The 27389-nt window shown below is 48.9% G+C and overlaps 1 protein-coding gene across 1 annotated transcript in view; it reads right to left on the reverse strand.

Annotated features, from left to right (window-relative positions):
* Nucleotides 1–27389, reverse strand: part of TG (thyroglobulin) — a 233512-nt gene that overhangs the window by 171279 nt on the left and 34844 nt on the right. The window contains exons 19-25 of the mRNA XM_046016730.1: nucleotides 25343–25499; nucleotides 23657–23881; nucleotides 16359–16508; nucleotides 12025–12195; nucleotides 6738–6854; nucleotides 5971–6086; nucleotides 2514–2622 (exon numbers count right to left, since the gene is read on the reverse strand). Of these exons, the coding sequence (XP_045872686.1) occupies nucleotides 2514–2622; nucleotides 5971–6086; nucleotides 6738–6854; nucleotides 12025–12195; nucleotides 16359–16508; nucleotides 23657–23881; nucleotides 25343–25499 (1045 nt within the window). The remainder of the gene's footprint in view (nucleotides 1–2513; nucleotides 2623–5970; nucleotides 6087–6737; nucleotides 6855–12024; nucleotides 12196–16358; nucleotides 16509–23656; nucleotides 23882–25342; nucleotides 25500–27389) is intronic.

A 27389-nucleotide genomic window follows, 5' to 3' on the forward strand; every position in this document is an offset into this window, starting at 1 on the left:
GTCGCCTTTTTAAAAAATGTGATCAAAGGCCAAGGATTAGTTTTAAAGAACATTTTTGGGGGGTAGAGTTTACTTGTTTGATTTTGGTTTTCCTTTTTAGGAAAAAAAAAAACCCTCTGTGCTCTGTTATTATTTTTAAATAGATAAAAAATTATAATAATTGGAATAAACACTGGGGCAGAAATTCTAGTCACCTGGCCACAGATGAGAGAAATCCCAGCCCTGCCGGACTCCACTCTCCCAGGGGAGCCCTCCCCTCAGACAGGATGGAGGCCATAGGTGAAGGCAGGGCGAGAAACAGAAAGCCACAGACGCTTGTCTCTGCAGTGAGCTGCGGACCCCTCCCGAGACCGGCCAAGACTCGCTGCCTGGGCCATGGCACCGTCTCCACATTCTGTCAGCTCTTTGCTGTCGTTCTGACAGCTACAGACCTGGGAGGTGGCATGCCCGCCTCCCTCCCTGCCAATCCCCAGGCCCCAGGGCTGCCTTCTGGTCCACGGCCTTACCCCGGGTCATCAGAAACATGTCCGCAAGAAGGAAAACCATCTTAGAAATCTCCTGCTCTTGCTGTTTACCCAATGTTGTGCAGTGTTCTAGAAGCGCAGGTAACCTCACCCCAAACCTCCCAACCTCCCCAGCTCACTGGTGACTCTTATTTAACTAGTGAGGAAATGGAAGCCCAGAGAACGTCAGGGATCTTGGCCACAGCCAGTGAGGGGCAGACGGGCTCAGCGCAGGTAGGCTGGAGCCAGTACCTTTACCCTGACCCCAGGGAAGGAGGACCCAGAAAGCAGGGACCAGCAAAGTGTCCCAGCTTGTGCGGGGCCTCCCCGAGGCCCAGGGCTCACACCCTGTGCTGCTGACCCCTCTCTTGGGCCTGATGGAGAGAAGGCAGGAGGCAAGCAGGACAGAGCAGACAAGGATAGCCTTCCCTGTCCTCATTCTGTGAAGCCATGCAGGGGAATTCAGACACACTTAAGTTCCAACCCACCTCCCCAGTTTATTAGCAGTGTGACCTTGTGAAACTCTCCTAATCTCTCTGAGCCTCAGTTTCCTTATCTGTAAAACAGGGGCGATGAACCCTTTCTTTTTTTTTTTTTAATATTTTTTTTACTTGACAGAGAGAAATCACAAGTAGGCAGAGATGCAGCAGAGAGGAAGGAGGAAGCAGGCTCCCTGCAGAGCAGAGAGCCCGATGTGGGGCTCGATCCCAGGACTCTGGGATCATGACCTGAGCCGAAGGCAGAGGCTTTATCCCACTGATAAAGTGGGCGCCCCCGATGAACCCTTTCTTGACTCCCTCCAGGAATTTCTGTGGAGGTGGATGAAGACTGTCCGGGGAAGCAGGCTGTAAACTGGGGGCTACGATGCTATGATAGACCTTTGTTACTCAAAGCATAGCCCTCCAGCCAGCAGCTCTGGCATCCCTGGGAGGTTATCTGAAAGGCAGAGTCGGGCCCAACTGCAGTGTACTGACTCTGCGTCTGCATTTTTTTTCTTTCTTTTTTCTAATTTATTTATTTATTTACTGTTTTTTTTTAAATTTAATTTTATTTTTTCAGTGTTCCAAGATTCATTGTTCATGCACCACACCCAGTGCTCCATGCAATCCATGCCCTCCTTAGTACCCACCACCAGGCTCACCCATCTCCCCACCCTCTCTGCTCTAAAACCTTCAGTTCGTTTCTCAGAGTCCACAGCCTCTCATGGTTCGTCTCCGCCTCTGATTTCCCCAATTCACTTTTCCTTTCCTTCTCCTAATGTCCTCCATGTTATTCCTTATGCTCCACAAAATGTTCATCATCACTAGCCATCAGGGAGATTCAAATTAAAACCACATTGAGATACCACCTGACACCAGTCAGAATGGCCAAAATCAACAAGACAGGAAGCAACGTGTGTTGGAGAGGATGTGGAGAAAGGGGAACCCTCTTACACTGTTGGTGGGAATGCAAGTTGGTGCAGCCACTTTGGAAAACGGTGTGGAGATTCCTCAAAAAATTAAAAATAGAGCTTCCTTATGACCCAGCATCTGCACTTTCCCAAGCCGGCAGGAAAAGGGCCCGCGCAGTGTAGCATGTTATGCAGTAGGCCCCCGAGCAGGCTTGGTGAGGGGAGGAGTGCTTGGAGGTTCAGATCATTGTGAGAAGGTCTGGTAACTTCCAGGGCTGGCAGAGACCAAAGGGTGGGGAGTGTGAAGCTTCATGAGTGGGAAGGCCTGAGAGGGGAAGCTTCCAGAAGCTCAGAGCCCATCCCCCAGCTGGGGATGCTCCCTGCTCACAGGCAGCCCCCTCCCGGGGCTGCAGGGGGACTTAATCTGCCCTCAATGAGGCTCTGACCGCAGCCCCCGAATCTGCTCTGCCACTTTGTTCCTCACCTGCAGAGGGAGCCTCCCCACCCCAGGGGCTGGGGACAGTGTGGCCCCTCCTTCAAGGGGCCGGCTAGGAAGGAGCTCAGAACACCAGCCAAGGAAAGCCACCGATGCCCCCCGCCTTCCAGCTCGACCAACCTACCCTTTTTCAGATACACCTCTGGGGGCCCTTGAGCCTGGCTCCTCACGGTCAGCCGACACTTAAGACTTCCAAAGCCGGTGGCCTTTGAATTCCCCAACGTGTCTTGAAGCTGGAAATGGAAAGAGGCTGCATTATTACCCCTGATGGTCATTTCAATTCCACAGACATTTATCCAGCCCTAACCATGGCGAGGCACTGGGGCTACAAAGATAAAAAAGAGAAGGTTCCCGCCTGTTTGTTTCTCCCAGTCTTTCAGAGCCCACAGACATGTAAGCGGTAAATTCCAGCCCAGGGTGTTAGCTGCAGAGACACATGGAATTCCAGAGGGGGTCACTGTAGAAGAGGGAATGATTAATTCTACTGATAAGGGAAAGCTAGAGAAGTTTCCCAGAAAACGTGAATCTGGGTGGGGTACTGACGTATGAGTAAGAGTTCGTCAGTTGGAAACAAAAGAAGGGGATTTTAAGCAAAGGAAAGGGCACAAATGAAGCTAAAGAATTTCTGTGGTGTTTTGAGGACTAGAGTCCGTGGTTCTCAGAGAGGAAAGAGAGGCAGGAGCCAGAACGTAGAAGTCCTTATAGGGGTAGCTTGTATCCGGTGAGGATCAGAGGAAGGTTCCTAAGCTTGGAAATGAGGCCAGGCTTCCAAAGGCCTTGCCTTCCTTGCTAATCTCTGATCTCTCTTTCTGACTCTTCCCAGCACTCCTGCTGTGTGGGGGTGGCAGGATAAATCTGTTTTTATCAGCTTGTGTTTGGTTCCTAGAGTTCCGCCTCCCCTCAGGGTTGCCTAACTGAGTTTCCCAGCTGTGGGGATCTTTGAAGGCCAGGGCCTAAAGCAAAGCATCTGAAGGAATAGCTCTTCTTCCTTTCTAGAAGACTTGAGCTCAGTGCGAGGATGATGGCCTGGGGAGGGAGGAAGGGTCTCTGAGACGCGAGAGTCCTTACTTCTGAGAAGGGCGTGGGTGGCGGGTCCTAGACTCGAGCCCCCGTGTAGGGGTCAGACCTGGAGGGCGTGGGACTGTCAGCTGGACCATATACCAGCAGCCTAGACCCATGGCACAGGGTTCCTGTCTTGGTAAAGAGTCCCTTCCACGCCCCAAACCTAACCTGGACACAAGGTGGTGTGGACGGTTCACGTCAATCATGATCCATGACTGACTCCTGACCCTTGGGCCTTAGGTAGCACTGAGACCCCCAGGTCCTGGAGGGGAGCCATGTGACAGCTGAGACGGGATTTCTGCCAGCCTGTCAGCGATCCTGACAGCAATGGTAACAACAATCCTTACGGTCACTGAGCTCTTTCTCTGAGGCAGAAACTGTCCTGTAAGCTTTTCCAGGTATGACTTTACTCTGTCCTCACTAGAATCAGGAGATACAGGTGCCCCACATCCTAGATGATGATTCTGAGGAACCAAGGGACAAAGAGCAATGAGCAAGCAGTGGGCTGGGACCCAAACCTGGGACAGCCTGCCTCCAGAGTCACCTCCTGAACAGTCCCTGTGACAGACAGTCTCTCCCAGGCTGAGGAGTTGGAGGGAGAGTTCATTCCTATTTTGCATTTTTTTTTTTAAATGAAGAAGTGTTTTATTTCTTGTAGATTGAAATCCATACTCACTAAGCAAGCAGTGGTCAGGGCATCAGAGGCTCTAATGACCAATAATTCAATACTTTTGCTCAGGGAAATGCCAATTACTTATATGCACTCAGTAAACATCAGCTTTATTTGTTATTAATAATCCTATAAGCTGGACTGATCCTTAGGGAAATAGAAGAGAATTTCTTTCGGTCAGAGATTCCCGGGGATGTGATTGCTGCCCAGGAAGTGGGGTCACTGACTGGGACCTCAGACCCCTTGACCACAAAATACCTACGGGAAGTGTGGACAGAGGTGTCCCATTAACAGAATTCCATTGACACAGACCAGCCAAGGTGAGGGGACAGCCCCTGGAATGCCCAAATAAAAAATAAACGCACCCGGTCTGCGCTGTCCAACAGTGTTAATGCCCATGGGTCCTGGCTGACCGTCACCAGCCTGAGAACCTGACCTCCCGCCCCACCCCCCGGCTCCTCTCCTCCTGACAGATCTTAAGACAGGCCTCAGTCACCATAGCAAGGAAAAATAATGCCACAGTCATCCTCCCCCAAATGCGTTAACCTTTAAACTCAAAGGAGCTAACATTGTCTCGATGACTGTGTGACTTGTGTTAGCTTCTCAAATCCTCACCAGAAACCTTTGAGGTCCAGCCTCCTCCATGTTACAGACAAGGAGTCTGAGGTTAGGAATCTGCACGTGGTCTAAAAGCCCCAAACTGACAGGCTTGGGATCAGTCCAAGACCCGTCCCTGTCTCCTGTCTGGCTCCTGCAGCTACAGACCCTGGCCCGAGTCCTAAAATTCAGGGGTCCACCTTGCATGTCCTTTCTGGGATGTCACTTATGAACACACACTCACGTCCCTGCACAGGTGCGTGTGCAAAGGGCACATCGCAAAACTGCTAATACGTCTATATGTCCTTAACACTGTGACATAACGGGGAACCTGGGTGGCTCAGTCAATTGACTGTGCGACCCTGGATTTTTGTGTTAGGTCATGATCTCAGAATTGTGAGTTTGAGCCCTGCATCAGGCTCTGTGCTCAGCAGGGAATCTCCTGGAGATTCTCTCTCTCTCTCTCTCCCTCTCCCTTTGCCCCTCCTCCTGCTCAAGCTCTCTCTCTCTAAATAAATAAAATCTTTTTTAAAATGTGAAATAAATTACATCCATCCATAGAATGGATTGGTACGCTGCCATTAAAAAGAACAAGGTTAATTTTAAACAGAAAGTTAAGCATTATGTTAGAAAATCAAGGTAGAAAATAATATTAAGAATAATATTATAAGATATTATCATTTAAACAAACCAAAAAAAAAGATGCTTATAAACACATAGACATTTTCTGGAAGATTCCATGAGAAACTGGAGGAGTAAAAATGGCGATCTGCATGTGGTTAGGAGCTGGGAAGTTAGGACAACTTCTTCCCTCTCTATCCTCTTCTATCTTATTTCATGGTAACAGTGAAATTGCCAGCTTCAACCTCCAGACACAGTTACTTCATGCGGTTCAAACTAATATTTAGCATTTTTCTTTTTAAACTATAATCATATTTTACTTGTACACTGGAAAGGAATGCTGGAGTCCGGCAGTCAGAGAGACATGGTATTTAGGGCTCTGGACAAGGTCCCATCATCCCAGCGACCAGTCTGCCCAGTGAGATAAGCTGGTGGGTCCTAGAAGGGAGTGCTCATCACTGACATCCCTTCTGACCCAGGTCACGAAGCGATTCTGCTCAGACGGACACTCCTTCACACAGCCGCAGCCTGAGCCAACACCGGTCCATGTGGTCTCCATTTCCCGAAGTCTGATGTCCATTCAGTCAGAGCACATCGGACACAGAACCCCCACACAGCTGCCACGACTCACCTGGGCCGAAGTCATGCAGGCGATGTTGTCACTCGTCCAAGCATAGAAATCACACGAGACCTCTGATCCCACCGTGGACACCGCGAGGAAGCTGCAGGTCTCGTCCAGAGCACAGTCTGTGGGCAGAACGGGCCAGTCGGCGCCTGTCGCTCTCAGGTGATGCTGAGGGCAGACGGACACATGTCCCCACGCCCCACACACCCAAACACACACTCATCTGTAACGCGGACACCAGTGACCATCCCAGACTGGAGGGTTATGATCTCGTAACAATCCTTGTAATCTACATACTCAATAAAGGAGAGTTGATGTCGCCCTCTCTGGCCTGGCTGCTGCTACAGAGAGAGAGTTCTCCCGACCAGGACTAGTAGGACTACGAGGAATCTACATCCTTCATTTCTGCTCCCCTGTGTCTGGCACTGTGTTGTTCCTGGTACACAGTAGATGTATTATGAAATTTGAAGTGAAGTTATGAGTTGGATGTACATTTTGGGAATCCATTGATTTTCCAAGTGTTTTTTTTTTTAATTTAAATTAAATTAGCGAGCATATAGTACATCATTCGTTTTTGATATAATGTCCAATAATTCATTTGTTGCATATAACACCCAGTGCTCATGACATCATGGGCCCTCCTTAATGCCCATCACCCAGTGTTCCGATAAAGTGTAATTTCTCTTCAGGGTTTCAATGGTTCTATTTGATCCGTCTTGCCAAGGTCAGCCGAGCTGATCTCTGTGTGCGCCCACCTCCTCACCACCCCTTACCTGTCAAGCACTGCAGCAGGGGAGACTCAGAGTCAGGAACTTTGGACCTGCCTGCCGCAGTGACATTGTCACCGAGGATCACCTGAGATTCTGGAAGCTTCTCAAATTTTCGCATCACTGAAAGGAAAGCAGATTGATCAAATGTGACTCTAAAATGCAGGGGGGTCTACAGAGAAGCCAGAAAAAGGGCCAGGTCAAGAAACCCCTCTCCATTCACAGCTCTTGGTCACACGGATGTCCCCAGGAGAGGAACTCCTTTTGAAATACTTCCAGCTGCTTCAGATCTGATGCAGAGAGCTATGTGTAATCATGTCTCCTTCTGCTTCCTCATTGTCAGGAGGTGAGGAGAAAACCCAATATTATGTTAGTCCTTTTTACTCATTTTTCACATTGATATGGATTTTCTCTCTAAATTTACAGTTTCTGGTCCTGATCATTGAATGCTAATGATCTTATAATTATTTGATTAAAAATTCTAAGTTTTATTTCCATAAAACAATTTTTACTTCCTTCTGGAAAGCAGCAAGTTATCTTTGAAAAGACAAATAAAGCAGGCACAAGTGGGTTCACGTCTGTCTGAAGACGTGTCCTGTGGCCCAGGCATTGTCGTCCCAGTCTTTGAGTGTATTTCAGTGTCTGTTTCTCTAGCTACCATCAACACGCCTGAGTTCTCCTCTGCTAGGAATGACAGAGACACATGCTCAGGGAACTAAACAGAGGAGAAGAAATAAATATAAGATCTCGAGACAATAAGACCCAGAACTCATTCCTCAGCAAGCGAAAAGTACAGTGGGTAACTCACAAGGAATGAGACTCATGTTTGAAACAAACAAACAAACAAATGCCCAGGGGTGTCAATGGTTCGTGAATAACTATCAAAACCAAGCCCTGAATTCACCATTAGTGTTTTGCAGATGGAATTACAAGCACACACAAAAGCACCCGTTCTCATACACTATTGCTTCGTGAAACAGATGTGTGGCTAGACTGGTTTTTATCACGCCAATATATTCAAGACCACCCAAAGCAAACTCTTCTCCATGTTTATAATTAGTGCAGAAAAAAAGTTTATTCCTTCTGACCAAAACTTGGGAGACAGGATGCTATGACGAGAGAAATAGCATGTTTTACGCCTTCACAAATTCTGATATAGAAAAAAATGCAAATTCTACTAGGAATTCCTTCCATGTTGATCACTGAAGTTGTCAAGTTCATAGGCTCAGCCCACGCTCAACTATTCTGTTTTCATCTCTTCCTCTCTCTCCCTCCTATTTATTTATTTATTTTTAAATTTTCACGTCCCTTGCTCTCTTGTTTATAGAGCCTGCAGGTTCCAGTCCAGCAAACCCCAAGCTATATTCATCCCTTGGTCCCTAAAGTTTAACAGGTAGAAACAGAGGCTCACAACCTTGTAGTAGACTAAACAAAACGGGACAGGTCTTTCAGTTTCCAACAGAAGTCTGCCCAGAGGCTGAAAACGCGGTCCGTGTCGCACTTCAGTTAGACAATCTGCTGGTTTTCGCAAAAGGGACACCTTGGTGACGAAGATCTTCACGTTACAGCTTTCTGCGAGGAGGCTCATTGCCAAACAGAACAGAAACAATCCAGGCACTAAATTGCTGGTGATTCCATAGACTATTGTATTAGCTGGCAGATTTCTACAGTCAAGTGGTACAATTTCCCACAGGCCACATTTTGACTCAGTGGGGTATTTGCAAATGTCTTGGGAAAGCGTAGAGGGTCCACATGAGAACTATTTAGGTGCCCGTCTCTTTCCAAGGCAAGGACAACGCTCAGAGAATACGTGAACACCCGCCAGCTGGCAGAGCGACAGAGGCCTAGTTTCCCGTGCATGAGATGGATGCACTGAAGAATGAACGAAGGACTGCTGAGATCATTGCAGCCCCAGGAAGCCTGGGAACATTGCGAAGATCCCAGCATAGACCTCTGGGCACCTGACATGCTCTAGGAAGTCTTGGGCCTGGCTCAGCCAAAAGCAGAATGAGGAAACTGGATCTAGAATTAAAGGAAGGTGGGTTTACGATATCTCCAGCAGCCAAAGTCAGCAAGTAGACAACGCATTCTGGGCGTAAACTAAGGGTTTACCCATAGGTGATACAGAGAAGACAGCGGGCAGTGGGGGAAGAGCGCCAGCTCCCCCGGGTCCCTCCCTTGTGCGCTGCCACCCCTCACCCACTCTGAGTCCTGGTGCACATTTCAATCTCTGAGAGCCTGATTTTGTGGTTGGGAGGATTAAACCGAAGAACACGGAAAAGCTGGTTCACGACCGCAATTCAGCAGCTGCTGGGTCCCTTGGCGCCCCATGAGGACACCTGCCTCACTCACTATCGGGGCCCGTAAAACTGGCTGCAGGAATTCCAGTGGTGGGAAACTCTCCATCCCTGATGGTCTTTAGGGAATAATTTCAAGGAGGCCCAGATAATTACAGCAACTCTTTCATTCTCCTGACAAGCACCAACGACCATGGGACAGAACAAAAAGTAAGCTACGATCCTAGCCCCAAGGGTAATATTACCTAAGGAGGCTAGAACCCAGAGGGGAGGGTGAGGTGTGTGATATTACTTTATCCCGAGAGCAGTGCAGAACCTCTGAAGAGTGGTAAGGGGCAATGCATAAACAGAACAGCCTTGTAGACAGTTGTTCTGAAGCACCGTGGAGAAATCGTTGAGGGGACCCACGCTGGAGCAGGAAAACGAGGGCAGGTCACAGTAGTCATCCCCGTGGGTGGAAACCTGGGGTTGGACACAGAGGGTAGAAAGGAGGCAAATCTCCCCCCTCCCAACCCCTCTGGAGATAAAGCTGACATCTACACCCGGGCTTTTTCTAGAGGACAAAGACCTCAAAAATAGGACTGCAATCGCTCTCCCCGAGGGGAAGCTCCTCACAAAGCCAAGTTGACTGGCTTCCAAGAAGGGGTTACTGACATCCCATGGGAACCCAGCTTCCTAACGTGGAAATCCTCCTGAGTACCCAGAGAGGGAAACCTGAAACTCCGAGCTTTGCCTAAGAAGGCAGAGACCGTGAGGTCCAACCCGGAGGCTGTTCGTCAGCTGGAGCCTCGCGGACGCATCACCGGAGTTGACAAGGCTGTCCTATTGCTCATAAGCCCTTCTGGGTCCCCTTCTGGGACCACTGACGGAGCTGCCCTTTCTGTTCTGGATGAGCACAGGACCCAACAAAGCCTGAGACATTTTGCCGAGTGCAGATTAAACCCTGGGCACCAAGGTATCTACAGGGAAGCAGAAAGGAGAGGAGTTAAAAGGAAAGCATCTAGGTGATGATCCCGGAATAGGCAGGGTTGCCAGGGCCCAGCAATTGCTCCGCACTGTGGCCGGCCTCTGCCTCACTTGGGAAGGGCGGCTGGGTCCGCCGGCCTGAGGGCCAAGAGCCCCTCCAAGTGTTAATGCCCCTGATTGCTGTTTCTGCCCGAGAAGAGGAATACTGGGTACACGGGGGGATTAGACTTTCCCTGGATTTACTGCTTATTCATGGGGATGCGTGCACACAGCTGAGCACGCACATGCACACACACACACACACACACACACACACACGCATCCTTGACATGCATTAGTGCTTTGCCGAGGAAGGGAATGATTATTCTGAGCATTACAAAATGGATTTTCTCAGATGTCGGAAGTGATTAGCTGCCGCCAGTTCCCTAGAGAGCAAGAGCATGTAGGCTGTGTGTGTGTGTGTGTGTGTGTTACAAGTGTGTATAAGTCTGTGTGCATGGGCAGGTGTGCACTTCATAAGGAAGTAGATAACCAGACGCAGAAGCAGATTGCTGTCATGGACAGAATGGGTTTGGAGGTCAGACACTCACTGGTTCAAACTCTAGGTAAGTTATATCTTGATTAGTGAGGGAGGGAAGTCGTGGAGATAATCTCTGCCTCAGTTTCTTTGGCTAAATGATTGGGGACACTAACATCTACCCCTCAGAGCCTCTGTGCAGCTCACCACACTGCCTGGCCCGGGGCCTGGCCTGACACATAGTAGGCCCATGTACATCAGACTCTCTCCTTATGCAGAAATCTGAGAGAGGTGCCTGAGCGATCAATGGGTTAAGCCTCTGCCTTTGGCCTGGGTCATGGTCATGATCTCAGGGTCCTGGGATCGAGCCCCGCATCCAGCTCTCTGCTCAGCGGAGAGCCTGCTTCCTCCTCTTACTCTCTACCTACTGCTCTGCCTACTTGTGATCTCTCTCCCTCTGTCAAATAAATAAATAAAATCTTAAAAAGAAAGAAAGAAATCTGAAAGATACGGGCAGCTGATGCCAGCTCTGTCTGCTCAGGCATGCAAAGGTCAGCCAGACCTCGGGCAGGAAGGTGGCTGTGGAATGGTTGGGCAAAGCCGTAAAGACTTGGAAAGGTCAGAATTGGACATGCCTCTGCCTGTTCCTTGATTCACAGAGGAGGAAACAGGCGGCTAATATGACCGCGTCTTCTCATCATTCTGACAAGCTTACTACCTCTCTCAGTCACATCATGGCTCACATGCTCCACTCCCCTGCAAGGCAGGCATGAACAGCCCCATTTGACCGATGAGTAAACCGTTGAAGGTCAATGGCTTGCTCAGACAATAGAGCTGCTCAACGACACCACCGAGATCGCACTAGTTCCGACCCGACTCCCATCACACCTGCTATTGTAGGTCAAGTGTCGGCTCACCCAGGACTTTCCCACCCATCACGTCACTGAACAGCTGTGCCTGGCTCAGGATGGTGCTCAATGAGTGCTCCTTGTCCTCGTAGGATGGCACCGGCCCTTCTGGGTCAGGAGGCTGCTGGGGGGACTGAGGATCAGAGAAGTTGAGTGATTAGCTCTGGTCCCCCAGCAAGTAAGTTATGGAACCAGGACTGGCATTCACGTCTTCCCACAATATCCAGCTGAAAGAGAAAGGCTGACCAGCTTATTAGAGGCACACTACATGGCCCACGAGAACGGGAAACTCAGCTCATTAATTATTTTTAAATCCGTGCCTCACACACACTGGAGTATTTGGGGGTGATGTTTCGTGATGTCTGAAATTTACTCTCCAACGATCAAAAATAAGAGAGAGCAAGAACGAGGAGGAAAATGCTGACAGTTTTTGGACCTAGGTGGCAGGTGACTTGTTTATCCCACTTTCAGCTCTACATAGATTAAAAATTTCCAAAATAAAGTCAGAGACAAATGCAGCTCACGGGTTTCTCCGCTTCTAGAAACCCCCTGAGAGTCCATGCCCTCTCCCCAGTCGCGCGGCTGATTTCACCCCCGGCACATACTCAGACACTGGGAGTCGGAGAGAGGGGCCTCCATTTCCGACCACAGTAGCTTCCGCCCCTCGGCGTCCACGCAGAAGGCCTTTCCGCTGTCCCTGTCCCTCTGGCTGGCTCGGTACTGGCCGTCCTGGTCACACCACAGGCCCTCCTCACTCTTCTGACATTCAGTGATACCTGCAACCGAGACACAAGTGCACCATCACTGCTGTGCTTCTGGGACCCTCCCCTCGGGGGTCCCAGGTGGCCCGCTGTTGACATCGGATTGCAAGTCACAGGTCTCACCCAGACACTCCCCAGCTTCAAACTCATCAGTGTTCCCGCCCTTTGGTCAAAGGACGATGTTCAAGCCCGCTGGGGGCCACTAAACCCCGAGGTCTGGCTGCGCCCATGTGACTATACACATGCCCCCTATGCTTCCACAGTCCACATGGCACTCATCGCCTGGAGCTCTCCTTCGTCTCGGATGCAGCCCTCGATGCGATCCCTGCTTCCTTAGGGAGGCCCCGGGACCCCAACGTCTGACCACTACATGCTCCCTTCCTTCCACACCTCTCCTCATTGCTGCAGCATGCCTTTTATTTCCATTTGTCCCCGTGAATGAGCGGTTTGACAACGGCCCTCCTCACTTCCCAGAGAAGCTCTAAGCCAGCAGGAACTGGATCTGGCTTTGCTCCCTATAGGACCCCAGGGTCTTGCTCAGCGTCTGCCATAACACAAGCTCCCCCATTGGGATACTGTGATTTATAATAAGAAATATGTAGACTTCCTTTCATTTCTGGCACCCAGTCCCTGAACGCTCCTGTCATTTCCCGAGTGGTGAAAGCCATAAAGGTGTCTTTGGTCACATCATAGAGGTCACTTTGGGACTGCTCTTAAGGATGGGGTTGCCAAGACGACCACACATGTGACCAGAGCATTGAAACTTTCAGTCTCTCTCCCTGACCTCTGATCACCAGTGGCCGGTGATTCAATCAAGCCTGCCTTTGTAATGAAACATCCATAAAGCCTCAGAAGATGGGGTTCTGAGAGCTTCCCGGTGGATGAACACGCGGAGATGTGCGGAGACCGATGCGCCTGGAGAAGTGTGGAACCTCCAGGCCTCTTCCCCATGCCACGCCCTGTGCCTGTCTTACCTGCCTGTTCCTGAGATCTACCCCGTTATCATAAACTGAGTAAGACATTTCTGTGAGTTCTGTGAACTATTCTGGCAAATTAATCACACCCGAGGAGGAGGCAGTGGGAACCTCGGCTTCAGAGCCAGTCGATTGGAAATACACATAAGAATCTGAACTTATGAGTGACACCTGAGAGGGAGGGGGTCAGTGGAGCTCCCAGCCTGTAGCCTGTCCATCAGAAACACTAGGCACAGGATGGGGGCAGTGGGATCATGCTTATGGGACTGAGTCCTCAATCTGTGGGATCTGGTACTTTCTCTAAGAGGATAGTGTCCAAATTGCTTATGGTTCTTGTGGGGAAATCCCCACCACACACACACACACACTGGAATTGGGTCCAGAAATACTCCTCCTCCCTAAAAAAGACCCAGTCAATAAATACTAGCTGAATCCATGGATAAATAATTCTATCCCTGTGCTTAAGCTATTTCCTCTGCCCCGAAGTCTCTTTTCTCCACCGGCCCCATGGTTAGTCCCCACTTGTCCTTCTAGACCTGGCGTCAGTTGCTACAGTAGCATAATACAACCATCTCCATTATTATTAGTCATTACACACATTGATCTGCACACTTACACGTCTTCTTTTCCTATAAGACACTAAACTCCCTGAGGACAGGGAATTTATCTCTACTTGTTTCATGTATCCAATAAAAATTTAAGATTAAAAAAGGTGATTGATATATTTTTGATGAATGTTATCAAAAGAGAATACCTTGGTTCTCCAGGGCTGGCAAGTAGGTGGAAAATGTTCTTTCGTGCAGCCCAGGACTTGCGAACGTCTAGTTTTCTCTATTTTAAGACTATTAGTTATATGACTAACTAACGATCAATTACAACTTTTGGGGGAGAGACTACAAAGGCTACTTTTTAAATAGAATGTTTTGCTGCCATGCATGTCATATACGAATTAAAGCATCAATAAACCAACAAATAAACAAAGAGCTACTCGGTTATCAACAGAACCTCCAAAATCATCCGGTAGACTTGCACAGTTAGGAAACAGAGGAGGAAAGTATTTGTGGGTGAGAACATTAATATAGACGAATTGAGATTCTAAGAGCTAGCCTAACACCAAAAAAGAAACCAAGGAAATACTATAATCACTTGACATCTCTTAAAACTTGGCAGACCCTCCTCCCTTGTGCTTCTCTTTCATATGATCCCACCTAAGAACACAGATCAGACAAGACCACAGGCAGAATGGTGGTATTAATGAGTCATGGAGATGTTCTTAGACACAAACATACCCAGAGAGTAGACTCTACCGTTGACCCTGGAGACTCACCCACTGAAATCTATTGTTACTCAAGGAAGACACCCAGGAGAATGGGGATGATATGACAGCCCTCCCTTCTGCAGGGAGATGCAATAAAAGCTCACCCCCAAAACAGGATGGGGATGATTCTTATAGCTCACCTTGAATATCTTAATGGGCCGCACTTTGCTGTGGACTGAACGTTTGTGTCCCACCAAATTCAGATGTTGAAGCTTTACCCCCTCAATGTGATGGTATTTGGAGCTAAGACTCTGGTGCTTAGGTTTAGAAGAGGTCATAAGGGTGGGGTCCCTGTGATGGGATCAGTGCCCTTAGGAAAAGAGAAAGACACAGGAGATCCCTCACTCTGTGTATGCACCAAGGAAAGGCCACGTGAGGGTATAGCCAGGAGGAGGGCCCTCAGCAAGACCCTGATCATACCAGTGCCCTGATCTCAGACATCCTGCCTCCCAGATCATGAGAAATAAATATTTGTTGTTGAAGCCACTAATCTAGGGTAATTTGTATGTAGCAGCCCAAACTGGCTAAGACATGCTTCATAACCATCTTACGAGGGAGGTATCATGGGCCCCATCTAACAGATAAGGAAGCTGACACTTAGAGAAGGAACGAGGTAGGCCTCAGTCACAGTGCCAGCGGGAAGGAGCGGCGAACAACCTGGGTCTGGCTGATGCAAAGCCTCAGGATCCTCCTCTCGTCCCTGCCATTTCTACAGCACCTACCCACTGCCACCCCATAAACAAGGATCTGCACATTGCATTGATCCCTTCTCAAGAAAACATTCCTCTGCGGGGCGCCTGGGTGGTTTAGTAGGTTAAGTGTCCGACTTTGGCTCAGGTTATGATCTCAGGGTCCTGGGATCGAGCTCTGCCATCCGGTTAGGTGCAGAGTCTGCTTGTCACTCTGAGGGACTCCTTTGCTGCCACTCCCCCTGCTCATGTTTTCTCTCTCTCGCTCTCAATAAATTAATAAAATCTTTATTTCTGGTCAGGAAGCTAACCAGAGAAGTTGACTTGATCTCTTTGGGTGAATTATTTTAAAATTCTAAAATCTATTCAGATTTAAAGCTTTGATGGTTTGCTTCATGTTAGCATAATTTTAGGCTAACATGGAAAGGTGCACACAACAAGGCAAGCTGTGGGTCCTTGCTAGGAAAAACCCGACAATACCCAGGTGACTCTCAAGTAAGTAGACCAAGTGAAATCACATGACCTATGGGAAGGCCACATATACACTCGGTCCTGAGAAATTTATAGGGCCAGAAAGGGAATATGAGCTATATACTTGTAATGACTGTGGGTGGAAAATATCTTCCATTTCTCAATCTGATAAGGGTGACTTACACAAATCGGAAGTTTCAGAATCAGACAATGCCAAGATCAAACAAAGACCAGCTATGTTACCTATTAGTTGAATGACTTTAGTTAAATTACTTCTCTGAGTCTTTGCCTTCTTATCTGTAAAGGTTGGGCTAATCATATTTACCCAGAAGGGGGTTGGATAGGATTTAATCAGATAATAGAGATAAAATGTCTGGCCTAGATCCTGGCAGAGGAGTATAAGCATTCAGAGGTGGGGCCCCTTTGATTACTATGCTCTCTACACAATGGTTCTCCAGCATGGGCAACGATGTGCCCCACCCAAGAGACATTCAGCAATGTCCCCAGACATGTTTGATTGTTGCAACTTGAGGGGAGGGTGCGCTACTGACATGTAATAGGTAAGGGTCAGTGATGTCCCTAAATAAACATCCTGCTATGCATGGGGCAGTCCCCAAAAGGAATGTTCTGTCCCCAAATTTCAATAATTACAAGGTTGGGCCACTCTGCTGTGTCCCCGTTGCATTATAGGGTTTCTCTTTCACACCAGAACCCTGCAGAACTTACAGTGCATGTGGCTGAAAGCTCCAGGTGAAATGGTCGTTCTGCCCAGGGGACATGGGACGCAGGCCATGCTCCCTGCCTGTTCTTGGTAGAATCCAACAGGACAGGGAATACAAATATCCTTCTGAAAATAGCTTCCTTCCGGACATTTAACTAGAAAAGATAAACAGACAAATGATGTTACAGAGAAGGCTCTTGCTTTGTAGTTGAACCTCAGAACACACCGGGCATGCTAATTCCCAGCAGCAGCGCAAGAGCTCATTCACTTAACCAGTACCCACAGAGAATCTGCTATGTGCCAGGCTCCCACAATCAGGGCTAAGCTGTGAGAATGGCAGACAAGCTTCCTGCTCCCCAAGAGCTGACAGGGAGTAGGATAAGAAGTGTCAGAAAAGAACTTCAGATATGGGTAAAGTGAGGCAGGAGAGCAGCACATGCTAGTGATGAAGCCCTCTGAAAGGTGACATTTGACACCGAACGATGGGGAACGCCCTAGGCAAGGAGCTAGGCGAGGAGAACCCCAAGCAGAGGGAAGCACAGGACAAAAGTCCTGAGGCGGGAATGAGTTTGGATTATTTAAGGAATGTAAAGGAAAAAGCCAGACAAAGCCAGCGACGAAGCTAGAGCTTAGTAGATAAAGGGAAGAATGGCCAGAGACGCGGTTGGAGAACAACATGAAAGAGGAGGGTCCATCCCTCGGTCAGCATGGGAACATGCCCTACCATGCCATGGCAGAGCCCAGCCAGGGGGAAAAGCTTTGGAGTTGGCCAGACTGGCTCATATCCCTCTGCCTGCTACTCCCAAATGACTTTGGACTTCTTAGAGCCTCCATTTTCTCCTCCATGAAAGTTATAAATAGTATCACCCCATGGGAATGCAGTGATGATGTACAAAAGGCACAGATTATCCTGCCAGACTCTTATGTGTGCTCAGCCAATGGTCATGATTTTTTTTAAGTTTTTATTTTTATTCCAGTTAATGAACATCCAGTGTTATATTCATCTCAGGTATCCAGGATCATGATTCAGCCAATCCACGCACCGTCCAGGGCTCATCACGACACGTGCACTCCTCAATCCCCATCACCTATTTAACCCATCCCTCCGCCTATCGCTATTTCTACACTTGAGGGAATCCTTCCTTGGAGCCGGCCTCAGTGCCCCTTCTGTCCAAACAGGGCAATCTCAGCAGGTCAGCACCATCACCTTGACTCATGTGGCCCCTTCCTGTTGGTGGGTCATCAGTGGCATTGCTCAGATCTGAGACCACAGTGAGGTGAGACACCCAGTGTGCAGGATTTGTGGAGGCCCTCGCTGTTGGGTTGTCGGGTTTCTGATTTACTCAGAAATATCAAGTGTGACCCTGAGAGTGAAGCCTCCATGCGTCTTGCCCCCAGACGCCTCACTGGCCTCATCTCTCACCTCCCTATGCTCCCTGTTAGTCTGTAGAATCTCAGAGCTTTCTGTCCCTCTGATGCCCAGTCTTTCCTAATTTGCTTCCTCTGATATGACATGGGCTGAGAAGCTAGAAACTCCAAGTGGAGAGACACCTATCTTACAAGAGTTCTAAGTTGGGGTCCAGAAAGTGAACATGAACTAGGCCACACTGATTTAAGAACTCAGAGAAGGGGTAGGAGAAGGAGGTTCTTTCTGCTCTCTTTGTTGGTGCTGGGTTGTGTTCCCAAGACATTGCCAAATGACTTCCAGAAGAAGTGAGCTGTTCCCCAGTCAAGGTGGGGGCTGGAAGCTTGTCCATTCTTAGGACACTTTCTCTGTGCCTGGCACCCTGCCGTATGCTTCATGGACATGACCACCACACACCCGTGAGTTGGGATTTTAACCTCATTTCACAGAAGAGGGTGCAGAGCCTTGGGACATTCCTGCTGACTCCCTAGTATGCTTTTCTGCAAAGGGCAGTGAGGATGTAACTCAGGGGCTATGCCCAGCATGGTGCCAGACTATTTCCGCGTGTTATCTCAAGGTCCTATAAGAAAGGTACCGTCTCGGGGCGCCTGGGTGGCTCAGTGGTTTAAGCTGCTGCCTTCAGCTCAGGTCATGATCTCGGGGTCCTGGGATCGAGTCCCGCGCCAGGCTCTCTGCTTGGCAGGGAGCCTGCTTCCTCCTCTCTCTCTCTCTCTGCCTGCCTCTCTCCCTACTTGTGATCTCTATCTGTCAAATAAATAAATAAAATTTAAAAAAAAAAAAAAGAAAGGTACCATCTCCTAGACTGGAGACAGCTGAAGCTTAAAGTCAAGGCGGACCAGGAAGTGGGGTGAAAGAGGTGGGACATGAGCCCCATTCCCTGCAAACTAAAGCCTTTGCTCCATCCACCGTTCAACCACCTTCCCTTGATGAAGAAGTGAGTGCGGACGTGTGGGACGGGGAGCCAGTGTTGACCCGACTCGCGCTGCCTGTAATGTGCACACGTACTCAGCACGTCTGAGTAAACCAGAAACTCGAGAGACAGCTTGGAAACCGAGCACTGTGTTTTCCGGTCTGCCCTGACCGATTAATACCCTCCCTCAGAAGTGGGGTTTCATTATTCCTATGAGTCAGCTCGCTGATCATCTCGAGTGTTTAAACCCCAGGACTGTGACTGCTTTTTCAGGAAGTCTCCAGATTCATTGCTGAAGGAAAACAAAGCCTTCTCCACCAGCCCGAGGTGTTCTGCTTGCGAACCCAGCATGCAGGACGAGGGGCCGAAGAGGGGAGCAGGGATTAATTTTTGTCGCAAGCTCAGTAACTTGCAGGCCTTGCGACTATGCACCAGGAACCTGTGTCCTGTTTCTGTCTGCTTGTGCCGCCAAAGACTTTGCTCCCGTGCGAACCCCGTGTAAGTCAGCGTGAGGCAGAGGCTCGATACCCCCACCCCTCCCCGGCAGATGTGGCTCTCGAAGAACCCCTCCGTCCCCAGCAACAGGTTGGGCTTATCCATCCATTAACCCCCTCCACGAACTCATCAGAAACCCCGTTGGTCTCAGTTCCCTCCTTCATAAAATGAGACAATTTAGCCGGTTTGAGTTTGAGAGCTTCACAAAACTTCCAGGTCATGCTGTCCCTCCTGCCAACCCATCCCGATGGGCCCCAAACAATGACACACGTGTCATTGCGGAAGAAAGACATCTGGGAGGAAGTGAAGCGTCCTTCACTCCTTAACCTGCTCTGCTCAACCCCATATGTGGCCCTGTCACTCCAACCTGAAATCCTCCCCACAAGGAGCCCTCGCAGGCTGGCCCTGGCCGGCCCCAGGCCCCTCCGACCTGGCTCCTTCCTAGCTCTCTGGGTACATCTCCTGTCATATCCCCACACACCCCACTCTCCAGCCACATAAGCCACCTGCACTGTCCCCCTACAGCCACAGTTTTGCGACGCCCTGCACCAGTCTCCTCTTCTGGAATGCCCTTCAGCACTGGAGCACCCTCAGCACGGGGGCACGCGTGCACACGCACGTGCATGCACGCACACATAGGCACACACCCACGTCTTGTCTGTGCTTACCGGAGCAGCGATTCCAACGCGCCTTCCAAGACTTCAAGCCAACCCTGCCGCCCCAGCAAGTCTTCCCTGAATGCCCTGACTCCCATGTCAAAGGCTTTGACATTGACATTTATCTGGCTTTTCATTTCCCTCTTCCACACCCAGACTGTGAGTTCTTTAAATGCAGAGCTATGACCTCAGCCCGCCTAAGTATGTAAACTGATGCTGAACACATAATTGCGCTTGGAAAACTTGAATGGATGGCTACACGCATAGATGGGAAGAAGAAAGAAGGGAGGAGGAAGGAAACAAGATATAACATATTATATAATATGTAAAACATATTATGTTTTAAAAAACACAGAGAACTAGCTCTGTTACAAGAACGTGTAGTGGAACATATAGTGGATGAGTGAAAGTTGATGCTGTCTAGAATGGAAAACAGAAAATCCAGATAATTTCTCTAAGATTTTCCTTAATGGACTGAACTGGTGTGAAGGCTGCCGACGGGTCATTCTAAAGGGAAGCCACGTGGTTGGCCTCCAGGCAAGAGGGTGAACGTAACTGACCCCATCAAAGCTGCAAACCAAGCCCCTTCCTCCCTGTGGTCTCTGTTCCCAGGACACAAGCTTTCATGCCTAAATGGGTCATGGGAGGGGGACATTCCCACTTAACCCCCTGAGTCACTGCCCTCCAGGGGGAATCATACAGCTTAGCCCCCTGAGATGACACACAGAAACCCTGCTTCGTCTCCACGGGACAATGCTCTGCTTGTAGCCACACAGCTGTGTTCCAGATGTGCCTCGGAAGGGGCAAAGAGCCAATAAGAATAGATGCAAGAATCCAACGGTGTGATTTCACTAAGAACACTTTTGTTGAGAAGAGCAACACGTGATGCGGAGGACAAAGCATCTGGAATCAGGGGAGCTGAGTTTGGATCCCAGCAGGGCCAATCAACAAGGCCATTTGTGGAGCATTCCCATGTGTGAAGGGAGATACTTGTATTGATTACATGATGTTGTGCAAACCACGACCCCCATGAAATAGGTCTTATTTTCCCTATTTTTCAGATTATTCCTAGCAAGGATGAGCAATGTCCCAAGAACCCACGCAGAGACCATGTTGGAGTCAGGACTTGAACCCACTTGGCTTCCAAGAGCAGTTTCCTAATACCACTGGCTCCCTCATCCAAACTATGAGATTAATAATACCTGACCCTCTAGACTAGAGAAATGCTAGGAAGACCCAGCACATATTAGAAACTCAATAACAAGTAGATATTATCACTGACAGCAGAGAAAACCCAGAGCTTTCAGTGCTGCTTTTGTGAATTCCATTCCAGATCTTCCTAACCATTTGGAGTAAGGAAGTAGGGCTGAATGGCACGATTATTGACTTTGGAGTCAATAAAAAGCTATAGCAGCTGCAAAACAGAACGTACGTTTATCTAGAGCTAGGACTGGCCTATTCCAGCCCATGCAACTCCCCTTCTGCTTGGCCAATAAAGTTATTAGAACATAGCCATGCTCTTCTCCCTACAATGAATGAGTTAAGTCACTGAGACAAACTGTATTGTCTCAGCAGCCCAAAATACTTGCATTCTGGCCCTTTGTGGAACAAGACGGCCAAGTCTTATCCTGCAGCAAGTGTAGCCCAGGCAAAACCTTTTACTCAGTCCGATTTCCAAGCCACCCTGTGGTTCCTTCTTGCTCTAAAACTCTGCCACCCCGAGTTCTGCCCACCAGTGCCCCTACCGCTTACCATCCTTCAGACAAGACTGCTGTGCTCCTAGCTCAGCCTCTCCTGCCCTCTTCCCTGCTGAGCTGGGCTACCCATCTTGTTAGACATGAAATAATCTAATCACCAAAGGAGTTCCCTAGAAGGAAACTTGGGATCAGATTTCTGGACCAGGGCTTGATTTTACATGCAGGAGAAGGGGCGTGGGGGGCGGGGCGGGATGCAAAGGCAGAGCCAGTAATGGGTCTCTCACTTAGCCCCTGCCTAGCACCTGTCTCCATCTCCTGACCCTCCTCCTCTGGGCACCATGCTCCAGGAAGTGCACCCAAGTAGGGTTCCTGGACTCCCTTCCCAGCACTACCTGGGGTGACTACAAAAGCAGATTCTTGCTACTGCTCTTCCAAATACACCCCCACAACACACTACCCTTCCCCAACACACACAAACACACATACACAGCAGTGGAGTCCAGGGCTCTTCCTGGTAAGGGCAAGAACACAATGGTGGGTGTTCTGAACACCTCCATCACTCTGACCCTGTTTCACCCACCTTCGCAGGTGACACCTCCCACTCCTCCTAATTCTTATCCTCTTTGTTTGGGCATCTCTATGGGGTAGAAAGAGCATGAGCTCTGGTCCCAGAGGACCTTGGGTTACACACCCACAGGTGATTGGTTTTATGAAGCTGAGTCCCTCCTTTGAGTCAGCCCTGCTCTGGATAAGACACATGCTCTAGCTCATTTCATCTGAGCTCCAAACTCTTCATCTGTTAAATGGGGGAATGATGTGCCACCAGGGCCCATCATGAGTGGTAAACAATTCTGAAATTGCATTATAAACTGCAAAATCTTCTGTAGATATTAGTGGGCAGTGGGGGCATTTCTGGGTTTCTGTGGTAAAAGTCAGCTGCATCTTAAATCCAATGTGGAGTTTAGAACTTGGCCCATTTCACAGGAGGAGAGGCCGTGTAGTTCTTGTGTTACAACCAATATAAATAATGAAAAATAAATAACTGAAAAACATCTTTCCTTTCTGCAGCTCAGCAACAATGCTCCTCTGTCTCATGCCACAGGGGAGGAAGGCTTCTCATCACGAACCCTTGGAAGTAGGAGGCAGAAAAGACGGCCACATCCTGATCCTCGTGAGCCACAAACACAGTAGGTTACATGGCAAAGGGAAACCGGTCCAACCAGTTGACCCAAAGGTAGGGACAGTGTCCTGGATTGCCCAGCTATGTGTGACCACCAGGGTCACAAGAAGGGAAAGACAGAGTCTCAAGGAGTTGTGACCATGGGAGTGTCCAGAGAGCTACAGCACTGTGGCTTCAAAGATGAAGGAAGGAAGCCACAAGCCAAGATGTATGGGCAAGGTGTAGACCCCAGAAAAGTCAAGGAAACAGATCCCCTCTGGTAGGAACACAGCCCTGCTGACACCATGGTTTTGGCTCCATGAGACCACACCAGGAATTCAAACCTATAGCTCTGGATGATGATAAATACAGATTATCTTACGGCCAGAGTTTGTGTTGACTCGTGATTGTGGCCAAAGAGACTTATGCAGCTGCCATTCAATAAATTTGCAGCCGTGTTCTTGAAAAAAACAAAACAAAACATAAAAACACTTCCAAAACTATATAGGGGAAGGACAAGGAAGGACAACCCCTGTTAACCTTTTCCAGGAATCACCTCCCCCGAGGGGTGTAGTCCTGGTTTGGTCAATGGCCATTTGGGCATGGTGATGAGGACCACATTGCCATAACCAGACTAAGAAATGTTGGCAGGCACGCAGGATGGACATCAGCCTTCTCCACAAAGACAACACGGCCCAGACCCCAAGGCCCAAGCCTAGCAAGAAGTAAGAAGAACGATCACTTCAGTCATGTCACCTGTGTCTCTAGTTTTGGCCACTACCTGATGGGGTGATGACCACATGCCTACGCAGAGCAGATGACTGAAAGGCTTTAGCGGACCATTAAATGAGTGATTCCCCGCTCTGTACGTACAGAGTGACCTGTCTCCAGGGCTCTGCTGGCCTTTTCCACAGCCTCACGTGTCTGAAAACAGCAGTCCCGGGGAGGGAGTGGACCTACCGCACCCCAGCGGGTCCGGAGTGGCATTGCTGGTAGCCAAGACTTGGCGGAATCCTTCCAAGCAGCCAAACCACGTCCTGGGAGAGGTGCCCAAGTGGTCTCCTTGAAGGAAGTAGATGGAGGTGTCTGCCGGGAAGGTCTTGGAATCCAGATGAAGCTGGAACCCTCCGCTCTGGATCAGATCTGTGAAGCGTCCAATGAGATCCTTGCCGACTAAGGCCTCCTCTGCAAGACATGGGATGAGGCAGGAATGTCACCACTGTTCTCTGCAAGGGCCAGGGGAGACCAAGGGACAGAGCCACCCAGAATGTCCACATAGAAATGAGATATAAGTGTTACCTTCTTTCTCATTTTACATAGGGAGAAACTGAGGCCTATCAAAGGGGACAGATTGGCCCAAGCTTACACAGGAGGCAGCGATGCAACTAGGACTTTAACCCAGGTCTCTGGATCCTGTCATTTCTGTGGCATCAACATGAGACCCGTTGGTACAAGATACCCTATCTTCAGTCAATAATGTAAGGTGTTCTACATAGGTACACAACTTTTCCAACGTTTGGATAACCACAATCTCTGAACCTCTGTCTCCCCGTCTGCAAAATGGGGCTGACAATGCCTCTCTTGTAGTCGGTGAAGATTCTAAGAGCCAATGCGTATGAAGGGACCACCCACAGAGCAGGCCTAGCCTCCAGGAGGCAACACAGCCATCCACCTCAGCGGTTAGTTAAACCCTGAAAAGGCGTCCAGCTGCTGATCCAGAAGTATTTCCTAGGAAAAAAGCAGATGAGTGTCACATCTGGAGCTGGGATAGAGTCCCACACACAATCAGCATCATGCTACAGCAGGCTACTGGAAAGCTAGCCGAAGGCCTGAAATCACAGTCGGCAGCATAGACACCAGAAATAAACATCTCCTCCTTTTGCATCTTTCAAACACACCTAAATCTTCCAAGCTCTTTCCAGCAGCAGAAAAGAACCCCTGATTCCTAACACTGTTTGGGGGATGCTATTGCCACGAGGACTGCACAATGAGAGAGACTGAGTCTCTCCTCTGGGGTCACACTCTGGCAGCATTTTCCAGAAGCTTCCCATCGTCGAACAGAGGTGAAGCTGCAGCCAGGACCGACCCTGGGTGTCTGGCCACTGGGTGGCTGGAGAGCAAAGGGTGCCGCCCACCCCCGGTCGAAACACGGGTTATATCTACACTGGCTCACAGCACCATCGCACGGTCCGCTCTGCCCCTCCTCGGATCCCTCCACTCTCTCAGTTCATCCACACACCTGCCCACTTGACACAGTGTAATAATGGGTTTAAAGAGCATAAGTGGTCTGAGATGTGCTGTAATTGCAAGTGTGCAGAACATAAATTATAAACCAATTCAGATCTGCCAACCCCCACTCCCCTTCTTCACAACCGTCTCCCTCTCTGTGCCCAGCAAATCGAGAGAAGAATTAGAAACTATCCACGGAAGTGCAATCAGGAGATATTATTTAACTCTAGTAAGTCACTAGCAGGATGCTGATTTTTATATACTTTTTAATAATTGGGTCTTCCAAGGGCCAGGGCATAATTCACACGTTAGCGCCTCCCGGGAAGGCATTATAGGCTCCACTGTCTCCATGTGACAGATGGAGAAACAGCTTCAGAGAAGCTGCATAATGTCAAGACTTAGAATAGCCAAACGTACCAATGTCATGCAAATCAGGTAGAGAAGCAGGTGGGACATCCTTCAGCAGCAGCTTCCATGTGACATTCACTCCCAAACGCTCCCCAGTCAGACACTCCACCCGCACCGTGGAGCCATCGCAGACAGGAATGGAAACGGGGGTCCCAAAAGTCTTTGCCTACGTGGAGAGAGATGCCTTAAGTTCCAGAAGACAGAGTCGCTGGGGTGCCTGGGTGGGTCAGCTGGTTAAGTGACTGACTCTGGATTTTGGCTCAGGTCATGATCTTGGGGTCATGAGATAGAGCCCCAAGCTGGGTTCTGTGCTGGGCATGGAGCCTGCTAAGATTCCCTCTCTCCCTCTGCCCCTCATCTCTCTCTCTCTCTCAAAAAAAAAAAAAAAATACATATATGTGTAATATATATATTTGTATATATATATTTTAAGATCTTATCTATTTATTTGAGAGAGAGAGAGAAAAAGCAAACACAAATGGGGGAGGAGACTTAGAGAGACAGGGAGAGGGAGAAACAGACTCCCTGCTGAGCAGGGAGCCTGACGCGGGACTCAATCCCAGGATCACAACCTGAGCTGAAGGCAGTCACTTAACAGACTGAGCAACCCAGGCACCTCACCAACAACAAAAAAATTAAAAAAAAAAAAAAAAAAAGAACAGAGTCAGGAGCCAACCTTGCTGAGCCCACACCAGGTGTCAGAATGTGCCTTACGTTACTTCCTTCCACCCTCCCTTCAAACCAACCCCAGGGGGCAAGGCACCACTAACCCCCTCTTCCCTCTGAGGATCACGAGGGTCCAGGCACCTCGGCACAAATCAAAGTTGAGTCCCAATTGAGCTGGATTCCTTTTCCCTACAGCATTAGTATATTACTGATTAAAGTCTGTCCTGACCACTTTAACTAGTGCCTGGCTTTGTTTTGCCTTTGTTAGTCCTCAGAGCCTGAAACCATCCCTAGCCTGTAACAGGCACACAAACATTTGTTAAATGGGAGAAAGAGGAAAGGAAGGAAAGAAGGAAGGAAGGAAGGAAGGAAGGAACCTGATGTAATGCAAGAGTCTAAAAGGACCTGGACTTAGCTCTGTGAAATCCTGGGCAACTTACTTACTTTCGGTGGTCTTTAGTTAACACGCTTATAACTGAGGGGTTACTGATGCTCGGTGGGCTGGGTGCTGTGATAAGTAGAAATAAGGAATGTAGAGCTTCTAGTCCAGTCCCAGGAACAGAGCCTGGGCTCAGTAATTAATACATATTACTGCTCATGTTGTCAAGTACATTTCTTTGGATAAAAGGGGGCAATCTATGTTTGTCTTTGTCTTTGAATTATGACTCTCTGTATTTGATTTTGTGAAAATGTATATTCTCCAAAAATTTTTAACATAAGGGGTTAAAACTGAGTTGCTCTATGAGTTAACAAGGTTTAAACAAAACAATAACTTACTTAATTGAGCGACTTTTGTTTTTTAAGATTTATTTATCTGGGAGAGAGAGTGTGCATGTGAGCAGGGGGGAGGGGCAGAGGACGAGGGGGAGAATCCTGACGCAGACTCCCCGCCACGTGCAGAGCCTGAATCAAGGCTCGATCCCAAGGCCCTGAGATCAAGCCCTGAGTGGAAATCAAGAGTCAGGCGCTTAATTGACTAAGCCACCCAGATGCCCCAAGTTGAGCAATTTTTAAAGACTCCTTCTGTGAATACTTGTGACTTCAAATTACAGAAGCCTTTGCTTATTACATAGCTAAAAACTCTGACATTCATTATTCACAGGACTAGGTCTGTCTGCTGGCATGCAATAGTGTCCTTCCAGGGAGGGTCCATTATGCCTTCTAGCAGGTTTGTTAAAGAAACGTCTGGCACAGGGGTTCAGGGAGTACATCCTGGCATTTCCCTTCCTCCATGGGTGGTGGCAGTCCTCCATGGGCGTTCACAGCTCCATCCCTATGTCATCTGCCTGGCTCCTCATCCCCAGCTGTGTGGCTCTGGACAATTATGCCAGCCCTCCAGGCTTCATCCACAAAGCGGGAGTAATAATAGGGTGCCCATGAGCATTGCTAA

This window comes from Meles meles, chromosome 1 (assembly GCF_922984935.1).
Source record: "Meles meles chromosome 1, mMelMel3.1 paternal haplotype, whole genome shotgun sequence".
NCBI classification, from domain to species: Eukaryota; Metazoa; Chordata; class Mammalia; order Carnivora; family Mustelidae; genus Meles; species Meles meles.